The 21,524-nt window shown below is 39.0% G+C and overlaps 1 protein-coding gene across 1 annotated transcript in view; it reads left to right on the top strand.

Annotated features, from left to right (window-relative positions):
• The window catches only part of LOC124607039 (E3 ubiquitin-protein ligase HECW2-like), a 194,804-nt gene that overhangs the window by 169,079 nt on the left and 4,201 nt on the right, over positions 1-21,524 (top strand). Inside the window, exons 9-12 of the mRNA XM_047139213.1 lie at positions 3,125-3,223; positions 3,410-3,605; positions 10,048-10,246; positions 11,187-11,385. Coding sequence (XP_046995169.1) covers positions 3,125-3,223; positions 3,410-3,605; positions 10,048-10,246; positions 11,187-11,385 — 693 coding nt within the window. The remainder of the gene's footprint in view (positions 1-3,124; positions 3,224-3,409; positions 3,606-10,047; positions 10,247-11,186; positions 11,386-21,524) is intronic.

Raw genomic sequence — 21,524 nt, 5'->3', positions numbered from 1 at the left:
TCAGAATAGTTTACGTCTATCTTGAAGAGTTTTCCAGTTCAGTTCCTTCAGTATTTCTGTGACATTCTCCCTCACATTAAAGAAACCTGTGCCCATTCATGCAGCCCTTCTCTGTGTCCAATACAGTACAGATCCCTCACACTTGAGCAATATCTAGAACCAGTTGCATGAGTGGTTTGCAAGCAATCTCCTTTGGTAGACTGATTGCACTTCCCCAGAAGTCTACCATCTGCTTTAGCTGCAACTGAACCTATGTGGTCATTCCATGTCATATCCCTACGAAGTGTTACACCCAGGTATATGTATGAACTGGCTGATTCCAACTGTGATTCACTGATGTTCTGATTCCAACAGTGACTCATTGATGTTCTAGTCATAAGATACTAAACATTTTTATGTTTCTGAACATTTAAAGCTTGTTGCCAATTTTTGCACTACTTTGAATTCTTATCAAGATCTGACTGAATATTTATGCGGCTTATTTCAAATAGTACTTCATTATAGATAAGTGCATCATCTGCAAGAGCCTAATGCTACTATTAATATTGTCTGCAAGGTCATTAATATACAACACTTCCCTGGGGCACATCTGAAGTTGCTTCTACATCTGACAATGACTCTCCATCCAAGATAACATGCTGTGTCTTTCCTACTATCCAGTCACAAATGTCACTTGGTAACCCATATGATCCTACTTTTGATGAATGGTACTGAGTCAAATGCTTTTCAGAAATCAGGAAATACTGCAGCTACCTGATAGTCTTGATCCAAAGCTTTCAGTATTTCATATGAGAAAAGTGCAAATTGGATTTCACATAATTGATGTTTCTGAAATCCATGCTGGTTGGCACTGAGGGGATCATTCTGTTCAAGATACCTCATTATGTTTGATATCAGAATGTGTTCCAGATTCTACAACAAACTGATGTCAGGGATACTGGACGGTAGTTTTGTGGATCCGATCTTCTACCTTATTTGTGGGCAGGTGTGACCTGTGCTTTTGAATATGCTATGTGATGAAATATTTCATATTAATGCTGCTGCTTATTTTAAAACCAAGGATTATGTGCAAATGAGTGTTAGAGTTTATATAAAAATATGCAGGATTTAACATAATTGATACTGAGAAGTGACATAGGTGAAAGTATATGATAATAGAAACAGTGTTCCAGTAAATATGGGCCCAAAAATGAGCTTTTTGTGACATAATTGTGAATGTGTAGTTACAAGCTGCTACTGAAATGTATGAATACAGTTTTAGTTAGTACAAATGTTTAAGAGGTGATGAAAAAGTTTCTGTTCAAAGTCCACACTAACACCTTGGCTGTAAGTCAGTGTTTACCCACATCAGAGTCGCACTGGGTTGCATATATGCATCAGCAATGTCCTCAAATGAAAAATTGTTAACTGTTCCTTGTATTTGAAATGTAAACTTTTCAGTGAAGTCCCCAATATAATTGAAAGAAAAGATGCGCACCTGTTCGTAAAAGGAATAAATACAAATACGTTTCTGTATACGCTAAGCTGTTATCATCAGCTAAAAGCTCTGCTGTTATAAGTATAATAGAAATAGAGAGGCTTGTGCTCAAAATGATAATCCCTTCATTTTTATGATATTCCATGGTTCTTTTTAAGCATTTTAGGTGAATCTTGACCATTATGGAGCACATTTCTTGGAGTGGGCATTACCCTGCCATTTCAGTTGGACTCCATGACTTCCTCCACGTGAATGGGAAAGGATGAGAAATTCAAATATGTGGCTGACTAGCTATTGTTTTCCTTAGAAGGTTGTGATGTTTTTGGACTCAAAAAACTTCAAGAATTGTCATGATTGTTTATGTGCACCTCAGAAGGATTAAAAATGCAGTAAAGAAAAAAAAATCTCTTTTGAGCACATGACAGTAAGACATTCAAATTCTGAATAATGAATACAGAATCAGCAGGACATAATGGATTTTTGTTTGCTACAAGGATGAAACTACTAGCAGAGTATGGAAAAGTTTGAAGATTCCACCTGAATTTAAAGTAACATATTATTATTAGTTTTGACATGAAAATCAGATTACTAAAATATATGTTTTTTCTATATAACAAAAATTTTGTTGGGCCTGGTCTGGCTAATTGTATTAAAAGAAACTATTTCATTCAGATTGATTCATGTTTAATTGTATTTTGACATAAAGAAGTAAAGCCGTCTTCAGCCCAGAATTGTTTCTAGAAGTGAAGGACCCATGATAAGTAACAGAAAAACAATTGGTGGATCCCAGGCCTTTGAACTTATAGCCTGGCACTTATTCCTGAGCCACCTAGCTTCACCATATAACATAACTAAAGATAATTTATTTTTAATTATAAATGCAACAGTATTCTCAAAGAAAATGCTTCTCTATGTGGTGTGTAAAGTATGCCACAACACACAATGTAAAAGTCTGTTTGCCATTTTTTGTTAAAAGATCACGTACTCTGTTTTCTCATAGCTTCCTATGATGGTATCACAATTGACCATTTGAAGTGCACTATTTAGCAACTTTGCATCTGCTGGCCAGTTCTACACTCTAGTCAAAGGACTGCATCTTCTGTTTCCTCCAGCCAGTCTCTGACTAGTTCACTGACACCTACAGCTGCACTAGACACAATTGGAGGATGTGCAATAGTCAGAAACATGGAATTATGTGCTATATTCAGGATATGCTCTATTCTTTATACAAGGACTATGTAATTTTGCTTAATGAAATGTTGTAAATTAAAACATCAAACACTGGTGAAAACGTGTGTACTACTGTGTGCAGCAGGGCAGATTCAACCCCTGCACTTAACGTTGTATGAATGCAGCTCCTTTTAATTTATTTGTGTATATATGTCAATCATTGGCAACGAAATTTAAATGTATCTCTCTTGGTGATATCAGTATTATGAACACTAAGCCATGGACTAAGGCATGTTTCTGTGCCTTATGTCTCATTTCTTCATGTTACTATGTATTAGTGTTAGTTCCACTGTTTTGTATGTTTTTAGCGTATATTTGTGGCACATATAGCAATCATGTGCATGTTGACTGAAACATTGTGGGTTTTGCATGACATAGGGTTAAATGTCGTTTTACTGTAAATTTATATCTTTACAGGTTCCGTTTCAGTGGTCGAGTGTTAGGGCTGGCTTTGGTGCATCAGTACCTCTTGGATGCATTCTTTACCCGGCCATTTTACAAGGCTCTCTTGAGACTGTAAGTACTGTGAGCATGAAACAGGCCAATTCTTGTTGTACAATAATAAATTATATGTGTCACTGTATAACAAAACTATGGAGAGAATTTAAGACAGTAGTAACTAAACAATGGCAACATTCAATTTTGTTATTTACAAAAAGCTGTATTCCCTAATTTATTAAACACAAGCCTTTGTGTTTGCAGGCCAGTATCCTTGAGTGATCTTGAATCACTGGATGCAGAATTTCATCAGAGTCTTCTGTGGATCAAGGAAAATGATATCACTGGTGATTTCCTGGATCTTAATTTTGCTGTTACAGAGGAGGTTTTTGGTCAAGTAGTAGAACGTGAGCTAAAGCCTGGTGGCCGAAATATTATTGTCACCGAAAAAAACAAGAAGGTACAATAGCATTTGATGTTTTATACTCTTCATAGAATAATTTCTATATTGAGGATGACCACCTTTAGTTATAAAGAGCAGACATAAAAAAGAGTATGTTGCCGTGTTTCTGACATCACTACTTTTGTCAATGAAAATTTTAAGACGGCTCTGATTTTCTTTTTTAAACTAACTGGTACATAAAAACTGTAGAATGAATATCATAATTTGAGACACACAAAAATGGGCATTCCTTCTTAAAACCATAAAAGCTTAAATATGGCTGCCATTTCTGAAGGAAATTACACAGCGGTTAACATCCTGGTATGACATTTGAGAGAAGCAACGTTCAACTCACATTCTAGTGATTCTGACAAGGATTTGTAACATCAATTCATAAAAATATAGCTATTATTAATTCAGTATTGTGAAAAGGATGGTTGTTACTCAGCATATAGCGGGGATGCCGAGTCGCAGATAGGCACAACGAAAAGACGGTCAGAAAGTGAGCTTTCAGCCAACAAGGTCTTCAGTAAAAATATACAATACACATGCACACTCACTCTTGCAAATGCAACTCACACACACATGACCACAGTCTCTGGCTGCTGAGTATGGCTGAGCAGCTAGGGACTGTGGTCTATGTGTATGAGTTGCATTAGCGTGTGTGTGTTTTATGTGTTTCCAATGAAGGCCTTGTTGGCCAAAAGCTGACTTTGTGACAGCCTTTTTGTTGTGCTTATCTGTGACTTAGCACCTCCAATATATGGTGAGCAGCAACCACTTTTTCATAATATTGGCACATTCTGTCCTGGATTTTCTATTATTCATTCAGATCTCCAGTTGCTTTCTAGTTCACCTTTATCTCTCCCAATATATTTTTATTTTCATTTTCATTTCAGCCTCATGTTACACTTTCCACCTTATAATACCCTGTCACCCTCACAACATCCCCACAACGACCCCATTAAGTTTTATTTACATTCCCTCCGCAAACATGCCTTCGCCCTAGCTGGATTACACTCCCATATTTTATTTACTCAGGCTTGTCTGACATTTGGCATTACCCCCAAAGGCCTCACACTTAAAGTTCCCATCTCTGGCTGTAACCCTTCTTTCCATCAGTCCCTATACCAGTTCCAAACTGAACAATCCATTGCCCTCACCCACCTAATCCTTCACCTACACATCATCTCAGCCAATGAACACACCCGTCAACTCCTATCCTTAATAAAAGTTCTCAATCTTTCCTCTCCCACATCCACACTGGCTGTTCAGAGCATCCTCCTACAGACCAATCGCAAATTAGAACAGCATGCCACCCTCCACCTCAAAAACTATCCAATCTCCTGGTTTCTCATCTCCGGAAAGGCAACTCACTCACCGTTCACTACCTTTCCAGCAAACCTCAACCTCCTCTCATTGCACACAGACCCAGTCTCTCCCATCTACTCAATCTCCCACTTCCAGCTCCACTCCCCCCAAAACCTCAAAATTCTAATCAACACAATCTGGAACAACAACACCCTAATTCAGTAGTTAACCTTTCCTCCAAACCTCTCTCCCAATCCAAAACCTCTGTCCTATCCAAAGGCCTCACCTTCAGCCCTACTCCCAGATTCAACCAAACAGCCCTCATCAAAGATTTACTGTCCTACACTCATGCTCTCTGCTGGAAATATCACTTTGCCACAAACAAAAATGATCCTAATCCTACTCCTAATGATCCAACTCCCCAAGACACTATCCAAATTGAACCCTGCCTGGAACAGTTCCGTCCTCCGTCACAGCGGGACCCACCTCCTCTTCCTTAAAATCACCCTCTCCAAACATTCCAGGAATTTCTGACTTCCAGCTTTGCCTCTCAATCCTTCTTAAAAAACCTTAATCCTACTCCCAACATCACCACTGCTGAAGCCCAGGCTATCCGTGATCTGAAGGCTGACCGATCCATCGTCATTCTTCCAGCGGACAAGGGTTCCACGACCGTGGTACTTGATCGTCGGGAGTATGTGGATGAGGGACTGTGTCAGCTTTCAGACAACACTACATACAAAGTTTGCCAAGGTAATCCCATTCCTGATGTCCAGGCGGAGCTTCAAGGAATCCTCAGAACCTTTGGCCCCCTTCAAAACCTTTCACCTGATTCCATCAACCTCCTGACCCCACCGACACCCCGCACCCCTACCTTCTATCTTCTTCCTAAAATTCACAAAGCCAATCATCCCGGCCGCCCCATTGTAGCTGGTTACCAAGCCCCCACAGAACGTATCTCTGCCTACGTAGATCAACACCTTCAACCCATTACATGCAGTCTCCCATCCTTCATCAAAGACACCAACTACTTTCTCGAACGCCTGGAATCCTTACCCAATCTGTTACCCCCGGAAACCATCCTTCTAACCATTGATGCCACTTCCTTATACACAAATATCCTGCACGTCCAGGGCCTCGCTGGTATGGAGCACTTCCTTTCACGCCAATCACCTGCCACCCTACCTAAAACCTCTTTCCTCATTACCTTAGCCAGCTTCATCCTGACACCACAACTTATTCACTTTTGAAGGCCAGACATACCAACAATTAAAGGGAACAGCCATGGGTACCAGGATGGTCCCCTCGTACGCCAACCTATTTATGGGTCACTTAGAGGACGCCTTCTTGGTTACCCAGGCCTGCCAACCCAAAGTTTGATACAGATTTATTGATGATATCTTCATGATCTGGACTCACAGTGAAGAAGAACTCCAGAATTTCCTCTCCAACCTCATCTCCTTTGGTTCCATCAAATTCACCTGGTCCTACTCCAAATCCCATGCCACTTTCCTTGACGTTGACCTCCATCTGTCCAATGGCCAGCTTCACACGTCTGTCCACATCAAACCCACCAATAAGCAACAGTACCTCCATTATGACAGCTGCCATCCATTCCACATCAAACAGTCCCTTCCCTACAGCCTAGGTCTTCGTGGCAAACGAATCTGCTCCAGTCCGGAATCCCTGAACCATTACACCAACAACCTGAAAACAGCTTTCGCATCCCGCAACTACCCTCCCGACCTGGTACAGAAGCAAATAACCAGAGCCACTTCCTCATCCCCTCAAACCCAGAACCTCCCACAGAAGAACCCCAAAAGTGCCCCACTTGTGACAGGATACTTTCCGGGACTGGATCAGACTCTGAATGTGGCTCTCAAGCAGGGATACGACTTCCTCAAATCCTGCCCTGAAGTGAGATCCATCCTTCATGAAATCCTCCGCACTCCACCAAGAGTGTCTTTCCACCATCCACCTAACCTTCGTAACCTCTTGGTTCACCCCTATGAAATCCCCAAACCACCTTCCCTACCCTCTGGCGCCTACCCTTGTCACCGCCCCCGGTGTAAAACCTGTCCCATGCACCCTCCCACCACCACCTACTCCAGTCCTGTAACCCGGAAGGTGTACACGATCAAAGGCAGAGCCACGTGTGAAAGCACCCACGTGATTTACCAACTGATCTGCCTACACTGTGAAGCTTTCTATGTGGGAATGACCAGCAACAAACGGTCCATTCGCATGAATGGACACAGGCCGACATTGTTTGTTGGTAATGAGGATCACCCTGTGGCTAAACGTGCCTTGGTGCACAGCCAGCACATCTTGGCACAGTGTTACACCATCCGGGTTATCTGGATACTTCCCACTAACACCAACCTGTCAGAACTCCGGAGATGGGAACCTGTCCTTCAGTATATCCTCTCTTCTCGTTACCTACCAGGCCTCAACCTCCGCTAATTTCAAGTTGCCGCTGTTCATACCTCACCTGTCATTCAACAATATCTTTGCCTCTGTACTTCCACCTCAACTGACATCTCTGCCCAAACTCTTTGCCTTTACAAATGTCTGCTTGTGTCTGTGTATGTGTGGATGGATATGTGTGTGTGTGCGAGTGTATACCTGTCCTTTTTTTCCCCTAAGGTAATTCTTTCTGCTCCCGGGATTGGAATGACTCCTTACCCTCTCCCTTAAAACCCACATCCTTTCGTCTTTCCCTCTCCTTCCCTCTTTCCTGATGAAGCAACTGTTGGTTGCAAAAGCTTGAATTTTGTATGTGTGTTTGTGTTTGTTTGTCTATCAACATGCCAGTGCTTTCGTTTGGTAAGTCACATCATCTTTGTTTTTAGATCTATTATCCATTCAGTAAGACAGTAGCCATTTTTCTTCATCAACTTTGTGCAGCTGAACTCGTATTCCATTTCTAATGATCTCAACATCAATAAAAATTGAACTCTAATCTTTCTTCCTGCTTTAACTGTTTGTAATCAAATGTGTATCCAGGAAATGAGATGAACACACTGGTTGTGTTGGTGTGGGTTTATTGTTACTCAAAGCCATCAGCAACTATGGACCAACACTTCCCACTGTACATTCTAACATTTAAGCAATTTTTAAATTTACTATCTGTTAAATGAATCAATAATGCTAAAGTGAACATGAATGTTTCTTGTGAGATACTTGACCTTGCTCACAGTTGGCAAAATCCTTTTATTTCACAGTTTAGCACACGGCATTAAGTTGTTTTGTGCCCATTAAACACTATGATCTCTTAAAATATCTTCATTCTTGCATTCTGCTTTGAAAAAAATTTAGAACATTTAATAGTTATAGCACCTCCCTGTTCAGAAACATTGGAGATATTAAGTTGAGTGACAGACAGATGATATTTCTGATTCACTTATTTTGTTATAAAAGAAAAAGTATAACTTGCCATTATTCAAATCTTTGATGGTGTGGACTACAGGAACTATTCCCATTAGCTGCTCAAGACCAAACTCCAGCCCACTGCCTGTTCAAGCTACAAGGCAAAAATTTATTTGAGCCAGAATTATGTGATGGTAAATGTAATATGATAAAAATATTTGCAAATGTGTTGATGCATAACACGGTACCTTGCTGCTTGAATGTTCCCTGTTAACTTCTGATGATTGTTATAATAAATATTACGAACCAAGTATTCAGAACAGTTTCTGTTCCTCATCTTTAAATTCTTTGTTCATTGTTGTTTGACATTTCACGTGGTTATAATTAAAGTGCAGTTACTCACCAAGGTCCAGTGTGGGCTGTAGGTATCATATGACAACAAAACTTGGTAGATATGTGCTGATGTTGAACCAATTTACACTGAAAAAAAAAAATAGTTTCAGTTTTGTCCACCAGATGCAGATCTGGCACTGTACAGTATCTTGTCGACATCTCTGAGGCTCATATTGAACAAAATGTGTTAGGGGTAGTTAATAACAAAATTGCATTTCTCGTGTTTGTCCTCTTCTGTCAACATCCCATTCCTAATCTGTTAGATATGGAAACATTTCTATACATCTTTCTTGCATTCACAGTGCCAAATTTGCAACTGGTGACCAAAATTAGAACTTTTTTTTTTTTTTCTGGCGTAAAGTGGTTCTGCATTTACACATTAGAATATCTGCCAAGTTTCTCTGCCATATGATAATTTCAGCCAATACTGGATCTCTGTAAGAAGCTGTACTTTATTTATAAACACCCAATACAAGGACCCTTCATTGCTCACTCAACTCTTTTACTCTTCTCTGTTCAATTTATGTGCTGTTCCTTTGGCTTCCTCTGAACCCTACATTTGTGCAACCTACTTCCCTTCAGAATGTCAGTCACATTTATACACTCTTATTTTTGGATTCTCTTTCCCATAACATTTGTAAATAAGGTCCTCCTGCTTCAAGTAGTCTGAGTAGGATAGATTGCTACTAACCATATAGAGGAGCTGCTGAGTCGCAGACAGGCACAAGAAAAAAAGACTGCTGTACATGTGAGCTTTCAACCAAAAGGCTTCCTTCTAATGTAGAAAACTCTCTCTCTCTCTCTCTCTCTCTCTCTCTCTCTCACACACACACACACACACACACACACACACACACACACACACACATATTCATGTAAGTGCAAGTTACACACCATGCCTCTTCTATATGGTGAGTAGCAATCTATCATTTTGATAATATTATCATTATTTCAACCTGGATTTTCCATTGTCTAAACAATTTTTGGGAATTTTTCTTTTTTCATATTTCTTTAGTGGTAAACAGTAAAATTACATATGTGTTGTTGGTAGAATTATTATAACCAGAAAACAAAGGTGGAGCAAAACAGTGTAAAAGCAAGGTTCGTGATTTTCAACCAGTACTTTATCTTAAGCTTCCCAAAATTAGAAGTGATATCCATCATCTTCAGTAGCAAATTTTGTATCTTACTTTTCTGTTACCATCCATGAAATGAAACACTCAGACTTTGTCTGAATGACTCAGTCCATGTGTAATACATACGGTTTGATGACCTGTTTCATTGCAGATGAAAACCAATAACAGTCATAACAACAATAAATTTTAAAACAGATTCTCAAATTTATTGCACTTTTAAGTTAAAGACTGTCCTGTTTCTCTTTTAAAAGGAGTATCTCGAACGTATCGTGCGTTGGAGGCTGGAGAGAGGAGTAGCTGAGCAAACAGAATCACTAGTCAGAGGTTTCTACGAAGTTGTAGACCCTCGCCTTGTGTCCGTTTTTGATGCCCGTGAGTTGGAATTAGTTATTGCTGGAACTGCAGAAATTGATCTTGTTGACTGGAGGAAAAACACAGAATACAGATCAGGTCAGCAAATCTCAAGAATTATTCTCCAAAATAATGTGGATAAATGTTTGCAGTTTTAATTAAAAAAGTTCCTTTTAATATGTGGTGCACAATTATTATTGTATGTTTGTTAATTTTAATAGTTATTCTGTCAGGAATTTGATGTCAAGAGAGTGTCTTGAATTTATAGCCATAATGAGTTGTTGTAAATGACTGCTCACTTAAACACTGTTTACTGTGTCATACTCTCTAGAATTTCTTTTTGGTGTTCTTAGTATGTAGCTAATAAACTGAGACAAAATTGCTGGTCAGTGCTTAACTTTAGGAGACGAAATATTTAGTACTGCCCTGAGACACATATAATAGTGACAACATTATCCTAGCTTTTGAAACTACTATTTCCTTCCTCCAGAGGGGGTTAGGGAGAGGGTGAAAGAAGGCTACGTTGTGGAAGATGAAAAAGCAAGTGCAGGCCACTCAGACACCATGAGGATTGAGATGTTAAGCCCAGTCCACATGCTGTGATCTGTCTGTGCAGGTGTGATTTAAGCAGGCAAACACTAGTGTCTGGACTGGCCTTAAAGACAAGTGTTATGCAACGTCACAAGTACAGTGTCACTCATATAACTGTTGCCAGAACAATTTATAAAGTGAAGTTTGAGCATGAACAGTCTGCTTGGAGAATGCGTGATTTACAATGCACTTCTGAGTCATGAAGGGAGCAGTGATTTCATTCAAATCAGTGGCTTCCTGTTGCTCTTTCTGTACTTGTTTTACCCTTTGTGCATTCAAGAGTATACAACAATACAACAAAAGTTAGTTGTAAATGCAGAGAGTATTTATCATATTCTCATACTTGAGTCAATATTTTGTGAATTACTCTTTTACATATTTTACAAAGCGTTTCAGTGTCACACGGATAATACTAGATTTTAAAATGATGTTTCCCACTATGTTTCAGGGTATCATGATAACCATCCAGTAATGCAGTGGTTCTGGGCAGCAATAGAGAGGTTTACAAATGAACAGAGGTTGAGATTATTGCAGTTTGTGACAGGAACATCTAGCATTCCCTATGAGGGATTTGCTGCACTGAGGGGCAGTACTGGGCCACGGAAATTTTGCATTGAGAAGTGGGGAAAGCCAAACTCACTTCCAAGGTAATGATTTACATTATACGTAGAATAAGCTAGTATTTTTTATCTTTACTGAAACTCTTCTTCTTCCTTCTGAACATTTGTCCCACACTCTGGCAGGGTATGTTGTTTTGGCTCTCTATCACCATTTTATCCACTCTTGTGCTTGATGGGGGTGTAGGCCTGAGATCTTGAGATCATTGTGTAGTGTGTCAAGCCATCAATGCCTAGGTCGCCCTAAAGGCTGTTTACCATTTACTCTCAAACTAAAATCAATCTTAACAACTGCTGTTGTGTCTGCTCTATGAACGTGCCCATACCATCATAACTGTCTTTAATCTTGTCTGCCAATGATGCTACCCTGTATAACTTATGAACTTTTATCATTTGTGATGTGAGCATGCAGTGTTAATCCAGATGTCCACCTGAGCATCCTTGTTTCTATGGCGGAAAGTCATTGTTCCACTTTTTTTGTTGAAGGCCAGCATTCAGGATCGTACAGTGCAACTGAACAGATTACAGATCAGCATACTTTCAACCTGACCCTATTTGGTCTCCTCCACTCGCAGAGTACACTTGTCACAGAGCGCCATTTGAGCCATGCGCTGCTCAGGTGGTTAGAGATTTCTGCACCGAGATTTCCATCTTCAGCAACTACTGAGTGTAGGTACTTAAAAGCCCTTGTTGTTGGAAAATCAATACCATTGATTCTGATGGTATCTGGGTCATTTAGATTTGTGGTGAGATACTGTTGTTTTCTTTAGGTTTAGTTGTAGACCTACTTCTGCAAGGTTGCTCTTCCGGGTTTGGACTTGAGACTGCAGATCAGTCTTATCTTCAGAGGCCAGTGACACTGCTTTAAAATGGTTTAGCTCTTACCTGTCAGGTAGGAAACAAAGAGTAATTTTAACTTCAAATGGAACCAATTATTCATCAGACTGGAAAACAGTTCCCCAAGGAGTCCCACAAGGTTCGATATTGGGTACCTATCTGTTTCTTTTTTACGTAAATGACCTACCACTTGCTATTGATGTTCATTCAGTCTTATTTGCTGATGATACATCAGTTCTAATTGAAAATGAGGTATCTGAAAATATTCCAGAAGAAGCCAAAAATACTTTAGAAATACTTGAATCTTGGTTCTATCAAAATGGACTAAAACTAAATGTAACTAAAACCAAAATGATGCAATTTGAAGCTAAATCAGTAGAAAGGAGTGAAATAAAGATGACTTGCAATGATCAGGATATCACAGAAGCAAACCACGTGAAGTTCTTAGGCCTAAATCTTGACAAAAATTTAAATTGGTAGGTACACATAGATTACTTAGCAAATAAACTGAACAACTTAGCATTTGCAATGTGTATTTTGTCAGGTGCCACAAACATGGATACCAGAAAGATAGTTTAGCACTGCTACTTTGAGTCAGTTATTTGTTATGGCATAATCTTCTGGGGAAATTCAGCAAATGTCACTAGGCTCCTACTATTACAAAAGGAAGTAATTAGAAACATGTATGTTGCAAAAAAATGGGAATCCTGTTGACCACTGTTAAAAAATTTAAAAATACTATCTATGCCCTCACTTCACATATATGAGATGGTGGTGTTCCTATATAGAAATCAACATACACTAGACACTTTCCGTTTTGACCACAACTACAGCACTCGCCACAGAGATAACTTCAAACTTCCAACACATCGTTTAAAACTTTATGCCCAAACGCCAGAGTATATGGCGTTAAACATTTTCAATAAAATAAAAGGCAGTAATACATTTAAAATGGAGATTGGTTCACTGAAAAGATTGCTCTTTACTCTTCTGGTGGAAAAGTGTTATTATTCTGTCGATGAATTCATTTGAGGACAGCTTCACAGTCTGAACACAGGGATTGTATTACATGTATTATTTCATGTACATGTGTAGCTATTACTTAGAAATGTAAAATATAATGTAAACTTTTGTATTTCTCTCAAAAAAGTGAAAAAATTTCTTTTGTAAACTTGACATGTCTCCTGTACATCAAATCAAATGATTTGAAAAATTGTACGTAATGAGATGAATAAATCACATATCACATATCAGTAGCACAACATTAGCATACAGTGATGTCCAGGTTGTGGTTTTCTGAAGATTTCTTGTGACTGTATCCTTGACTGTGATGTAGAGGAGAGGCAAGACAGCAGATCCCTGATGAACTTCTACAGAAACAGAAAAATTGCCAGATTGTATCTGGCTCTTTGAGTCATGGTAGAGCAATCTGAGCACCTTGCTACTCATGTGGCACTCAGTCAAATGCCACTTCAAGGTCGAGGAAGGCAAGGTGTAGATGCTTTGACATCTTATAGTGCTTTTCAGCCAGCATGGATCTCATCTGTCATCCCACTGCCCTTTACGAGTCCACATCGATTGGTGGTGAGATTGATATCTTTTATCAGTGAGGTGTTCCAAGACCTTGATTGTGTGTAGTAGAAGATATATTGGGCAGCAGTTGCTACATTCAGTTCGGCTACCGCTCTACTTTTAAAATGGAACTTTTGTGCTACATGTACAATAAGGTGGGATCTTTCAATAATTTTGTTGAAGAAATCTGTTAACCATTCAGCTGAAAACCAGTGCTTTGATTTCCACAGATCTGCAGGTATGTTCCCTGGTCCCATTGCCTTTCCATTTTTCATATTATACAATGCACCAACTACATCATTCTTAGTGGTTGGTGCAGTGGGTCCCTGTACAAGTGTTAACACTGGAATTGGAACATGTGGAAACACCTCATTGCAACTTTTCTTAAAATATGGCCACCATTGCTCTGCTCCTTGCTTCCTTCTGGTGACATGTTTATCTTCTTCAGCACTGATTCCACAGAATTTTTCTGTATCCACTCTTTGTCTATGATGCTGCTTCGCAAGTTGATAGATTTCTTGATCTACAATTGGTGTTTCAAGTTTAACACTGATTTGACTGGAGAGGACTGATTTTGCCACCACAACTGCTGTCTTTGCTGTATTCCTAGCTTCATGATAATCATTACAATTTTGCTCTGTCTCAGAAGTAAGGAACTTCTGATATAGCTGCTTTTTAACATGCATGGCTTTCTTGGCCTCTTCAGTATATAGCCATGATGGCAATTGCTTTTATATTGTCCAGGTTTTGCAGTGCTTAATTTTTTGCGAGTTTTTGCTATGACACATTCTTTTGGACATCCCAAGTTGTTCCTCACATCAGTAGTAGGCAGAAGAGTGATGGCTGAAATGATATCATTTTCCATTTCTTTGAGTTGCCATCATTTAAACCATGCCAGGCTGTTGCATTCTCTCTTCCTTTGACCTGGAGGTTTTATGCACAGATTACTGACAGTAATCTAGTTAATTTAATTTAAAACTAGGTTTTATTACAGTAGATATTCTAAATGAAACGATTCATGCATCAAAATTACATAGAGACAGAATGAGTGGCCACTGCATACCTTCAATAAGCAAAATTCCAGGACAACTGATTAACGTACTAAAAGCAGAGAAAACTATTCCTATATTCAAATCAGAAAAGAGGATCACTGACTGTTGCAATGAGCTGGGTGGAGCAGCTTCACTTTTGTACCTCTACCAATCGTGAAATATGGTTTTGTATACATTTCTGTGGCAATGTTTCATTGTTACTAGTGTTATGCAGCTGGAAGATGGCAACAGTGCTGCTGGCAGGGGCCTTCTTACATCAACTTGTCTATGGCTTTCAAACTGAAAGTTCTCATTTCTGGTTACTGAAGATGCCACAACAAATTAATGCTTCCAACAAAATGAAAATCACATTTATTCAATGGCACACAGACAGGCATGACTTAGAACCCATTAATATAATGATTAACATTTCATTTTGTAAAATCATGTCATTCTTTGTTCACTTTTATTATTTGTTGTTTGTCTCATTCACTCACATTACTGCAGCTATGGAGGTTTACTGAGCCATGAGGATACAGATACAAACTACAAAGCATATCTAACAGAAAAAGAGGCAATTAGTCTTTAACATTCACCTTTTTGTAGCATAAATTAATACGTGTTATATGAAGTTTTCTGGTATTAATGATAGTTTTAAAGCAAGTAATGATATTCATGTGGCTGTTAGATGAACATAAAATTTTGTTCTTAGTATTTCTAAAATAGGACAGTCAGTATTCTTGAAAATAATACTTTTTGTTAATCTGCATCATCATAATCATCATCATTATTATCATAGTGAGGCATTTGATATCCCCTGTTGGAGTAAGGCCTTCTGCAGACTTTTACATTTATGCATCAATGTCACTTCTGCATGTTTTCTAATGTCATCCACTCACCTTTCATTAGGCCATTTTCTTGGTCTTATATCACCTCTTCAAATCCAGCAAAATAGTATCTTTCTCCATCTACTATCCATTCACCTTGCTACATGTGTCATTTACCTGTTTCATTTCCATTATGGATGATGTTATGTCTTTGACTTCAGCCTGTCCTCTGTCATGTCTAGCCATTCTCAACATCCATCACTCCATTGCTTGCCAAGGATGTCTTAGGTTTTGAATGTCTCTTGCATTAAAAGTCTCTATCTCACTGCTTTTAAATTAAAACTAGTAGCGTGCACATTGCCCTTCAGATACACGAAAAACTTGTTTTTGAAGGCCCTTTTTGGCTTACAACAAGCACTTCATTCCATTGTATTCTTCTGTTTTTATTTCATTTGCTGTCAGTCCAATCATTGACTTCACTTAACCTAATCTTATCAACTGCGTTACTGACTTCATTGTTAATTTGTACCATTTTCTGCATAATGTTTTGTTTATACACTGTCAAGTCACATTAATGTGACTACTTGTCAGAAGCCTGAATAACCACCTTTTGCAAAGTGAACTGCTGTGAGATGTGCAGGAAAAGTGTCATTGAGTCTCTGGGAGGTACTGACAGGGATATGGAGCCATGCCAATTCCAGTACCATGGCCAGCTGTGTGATTTCTTGGTTGAGGAACCACGGCACAAACAGCCTGATCCAGGTGGTCCCACAGATTCTCAGTTGGGTTTAAATCTGGGGAGTTTGGTGGCCAGGGTAAATTGCTAAACTCATCCTAGTGCTCTTTCAACCATGAACATACACTGTGAGCTGTGTGACACATTACATGTCCTGCTGGTAGATGCCATTGTGCTGAAGAAAAACAGACTGCATATAGGGGTAGCCGTGGCCTCAAGGATACATGCATACTTTTGTTGATCAATTGTGCCTTCCATAGTGTCAAGATCACTCAGGGAATGCCAGACTATAACACTCCCTCCTCTGACCTGGACCCTTCCAGCGATTGTTGCAGGGTGTGCGTTTTCAGATGTTTCAAGCCATACATGCCAACAGTCATATGTCTGATATATATCATAACATACGATTCATCTGAGAAGGCTACTTGTTGCCTCTCAGTGGATGCCCATTGCATTCATCTCTGATGAATAGCAGCCAGCATGTGTGCATGAACCAGATGCCTGTTGCAGAGGTCCATATGCAGCTGTGTTCACTGAATGGTCATTGAGAAGACACTGTTGATAGCCCCTCAATTCATCTGGACAGTCAGTTGCTCAACAATTGCATGTTTATTCATTCATGCACATCTCCGCAGCCATCGTTCACCCCATCATCCGTGGCCCCTGGTGCAGCACAGTTGTCTTGATGTCTGTTTTGGATAGTGCCATTTAGCTATGCACAATATATTTTAACTATGGCAACACATGAACAGTTTACAAACTTACCTGGTTCAGGAATACTTCCACCCTTGGTCTGAAAGCTAATGATCATGCCCTTTTGGATGTAAGATAAATCACTCTGTTCCTATATTACAACAACAGCTGCACTGTTTCTGTGTCCCCCGACACACTTTATGTACCTTCCACTGTTAGTGCTGCCATCTGCCATTTGTGAGTAGTTATTGCAAGTTGATGTCACACATAGGTGGTAGTCATGTTAATGTGACTTGACTGTGTACACTGTTTTAGTTTTATGTAACTGATTTTCAACCTTACTTTCAAACTAGCTCTATGAACTCTCTCCACTCATTATTGAATGTTATCTCCATTAGTGGCAAAAAGTATCGTGTCTTCAGTGACAAAAAACATGTTCAATTAACTCACATTCCTTCTCTGTTTTCCCAGTTTGGATCTTTCTCTAGAGCTGCTGAGAAAAACTTTACCAATGTGGAATCTCCTTTTCTAACACCTCTTTCAGTTATGAATATCTCATTACCCTGTCAATGTCTAATGGAAGCTGCAGCTTTGACACATATATATTCTTCAGTGTACTGACATAGGTTGAACTGACGCATACTTTCTCAAGGGCTGTTAGCACAAATGTTGTTGAAATGTATAGAGAATCCTAGTCAAAGTGGTGATTCATACTCATTACCCTATTCTATGATATTGTCCAAAACTTGCAAGTATTCCTTTGTGCTACATCCACCTGTGATGCTTGCTCTTCCCTGTGCCTGATGTAAATCAATGTTTTTTCCTTAACGATTTCGATAATTTGATGAGGACCATGTACATTAGAGACGAGGCCAAGAAATCTGTATTATATATCTTGTCTTCTCCTTCCTTTTAAAGTCAAACAGTTACAATGTTATTCCACTTTAGCGAATTTTCTTGCCCTCAGATATTCTTAAATAATGTTGTAAAATCCTTTTGTATTTTTTCCTGCAGCTTTAATCATTTCTATTTAAATATCATGATGTCATGGTGTCCTTCCTATTTTCATATCTCAAATGACTGTATACAAAATATGTAGCCTTACTTCTGGATGCCACTATTTTCATTGTTAACTGTCTGTGTTTGCAAACCATCTCTTAAATTATGCAAACATTTAAAGAAGTCTTAAAATTCTCCTACAGTTTTGTCTCTATTGCTAGTTAGACCTACTGTGCCATTAGTCATGTTAACTGATGAAATTTGATGTCTACCCAACAAAAGTTTATGTTTTTTTCCATGGTCTTATTTTTTTCTGTTTCTTCACTTATCAAGTTTTCATTATATCTTTTCACACCATCTCAAAGACATCACTGAAGAGTCTTTACTCTACTGTGTTCATATTATTGTTTTTGTTTCTTTACTAAATGCCTTGTTTCATTTGACATTCCTTTTTTTTCACTATCTTCACGCAAGCATAATCCGTTATTATCCAAAATACATTTGTTAAACAGATGTAGTATAAGCATAATATTTAGTCTGATGTAATACCCTGTTCTTAAATAAATTTCCATAATCTACATTTTTTCTTCATCCCTAATGAGCCTTTTTTCTCATCTATAGTTTTTTATTTTCTTGTCTTCATTTTAATTTGTGATTGCTTGCAATTTAAATGTGGTTTAGTACTGTAACATCCTCAATAGTTGGGTTCATTTGTAATGCTATTGGTTTTTTTCTGGAAGAACTGGTAAAAGCAATGACATTTTTCTTTCCAAATTCTAATAATGCGTGATCTCTATCATTACTGATTGCATATCCAGAGTTTCCCACTGAATAATTTTTATTTAATTTATGTCTTTTTTTCAAATTAAAATCCCTCATTATCCTCTTGTAGCGATATTTGCTGTTGTTTATATTTCTGTAATTCATCAGAGAAGTTTACCTCCTTATCTTAATGCAAGAACATTTTTGCATAGATTTGATTTCCATAGAATAACATTTGTTTATTTTTAGGACAAACCTTTGTGTTCTGATCAAAATTCCTTCAGTTGTACTATTCATTTTAATTTTCTTGTCTACAATAAAGGCTACACCTGAATATACTCTGTGTTGTGTTCTTCTTGAGTAATACACCCAAATTTCTGACAACTCTACTATGCATCATTTTGTCTCTTCAAGATTTTCTTCCAACATCACTACACTATCTGCAAGTCATTGTCCATAAATGTTTCTAAGGTCCACATTATTGTCTGTTTAGCAGAACTTCAAGTGTCAAGATAGGGATGCAAAAGCAGCTGGGCAAACCCCATGGTCTGAAGCCACAGCTTGATTATCCTCAGTCCCAATAGTCTTTCACCTGGGTCAGACTACTGAATTTCCAGGAACTTTCACATGGCAATACCAGCAACTTTATCCTAGCCTGACAGGGCTTGAAGATTTTGGCAAGATACATGAACAGAGTAAACCTTAGTAGAAGTATGCTCTCAACAGTCTCATCTGAGACCTATTTGGCTATAAATGTCAGAGCATGAGATCAAGAGAAGCAGTTGTCATAATTTTCATATACCAGTAGTTACATCATGTTGTCATTTTAATTTGTGTCCCTGTAACACCTTCAGTTATAAGAGTGTCACACTCAGTCTGCATTGTAGATTGGTGAGCAGCCTACCCATATTTTTCCCTTCAAGTGATTACACAATAAATCATTGTTTAATTCACGAAGATGTCATTTTAGAATTATAATATATTCCCATACTCCCTCCTAGAACTTTCAGAGACACAGGCTTTGACATTGCATTAAGTCATATAACCACATATGAATCAAACAATGGAAACTGCAGGTAGGAATATCATCAACAATACAGGAAAAGATAGATTGCTACTTACCATAAAGATGGCACATTAAGTTGCAGACAGGCATAATTAAAACACTTACACATATGCTTTCAGCCACAGCCTTTGTCAGAAAAAGAGACACACACACACCATCCATTCACACAAGCAAGCACACCTCATGCACACATAACTGCCAACTCTGGCAGTTTGGACTAGAATGTAACTATCTTGTGGGATTGAAGCAGCAAACTGGAGGGGGTGGGAAAGGGGAAGGGATAGCAGTGTATAGGTAAGGGGGAGTGTGCAGGGACTGGAATGCCAACAGGCATGGCATCAGGAGGTTGTGGGGAAAATGAGGAGTGGGGAAACATGAGCGGGTGCATTGGCAAATGGCAGCAAACAAAGAGGGTGGGATGTGATAGGACAGAGGGGGATGGAATCTGTTGGGCGGAGGGTGTGGGGACAGAATCTTACCATAGGTCGAGGCTGGGATAATTACAGGAGTGGAGAATATATTGTAAGGATAACTCCCATCTGTTCACAAAAGCTAGTCATGGAGCGGAGGACCCAGGGGGCTCAGGTAGCAAAGCAGCCATTGAAATGAAGCATGTTACGTTCAGCTGAATGTTCTGCCATCAGGTGGTCTACTTTGCTCTTGGCCACAGTTTGGCAGTGGCCATTCATCCTGGTGGACAGCTGGTTGGTAGTGACACCAATATAAAAAAAAAAAAAAAAAAAAAAAAAAAAAAAAAAAAAAAAAAAAAAACTGTGCAATGATTGTAGCAGAGCTGGTAAATGACATGGCTGCTTTCACAGATGGCCCAGTCCCTGATGAGATAAGACAAACCCATGACAAGAATGTAATAGGAAGTGCTGGTTGGGTGTATTGGGCAGGTCTTGTATCTGGGTCTTCCACAGGTATAAGATCCTCGTGGCAAGAGGTTAGGATTGGGAGTGGCATAGGGATGGACTAGGATTTTGTGGAGGTTGGGTGGGTTATGGAACACCACTCTAGGAGGGTTGGGAAGGATCTTGGGTAGGGTGTCCCTTAGGGCATGATGATAGATAATCAAAACCGTGGGAAAGAATGTGGTTCAGTGTTTTAGTCTGGGTTGGTACTGGTGACAAAGAGGGTATTTCTTTATGGCTGGTACTTGGGGGTGGTGGGAGGATTTGGGGTGTTAGGGGAAATGGCACATGAGATCTGTTAGTGGACCAGGTCTGGGGGATAGTGGCTGTCTGTGAAGGCCTTTGGGGCGAGACCCTCAGCATACTGAAGTTTGAGTCAGCCAGCAGAAATACTGAGTTATACATAAGATCTAGAACAAAAAGGTTTTTATCTGTTTGATGTAAAAGGTGTTTGGAGAACAGAAATACATGACTTTGATGCGCAAGGAGACTATTTTTTTGTACATTTTGTAAATGCTACCTGTGAGTATTCATTATTTGTAGGTGCTTCTCAAATGCCATTTGTTGGTAGGACTCCTGTTTTACCATCCATTTCTTTGCTTCACAGCTCAGAAAGTTCTGTTGGTGTCACTTCTCTACTTTGTTATCACTTTGCCTTTGAATATTCTTCATATCCCTTACTGGTGTGATCATTTAATGTTGAAATGGCAATGTGTGAGTTGATTATTCAAG

The sequence above is a fragment of the Schistocerca americana genome, chromosome 3 (assembly GCF_021461395.2).
Source record: "Schistocerca americana isolate TAMUIC-IGC-003095 chromosome 3, iqSchAmer2.1, whole genome shotgun sequence".
Classification (NCBI taxonomy): domain Eukaryota; kingdom Metazoa; phylum Arthropoda; class Insecta; order Orthoptera; family Acrididae; genus Schistocerca; species Schistocerca americana.
The sequence above is the reverse complement of the archived record's forward strand: the minus strand, read 5'-3'. Positions and strand labels throughout refer to the sequence as shown.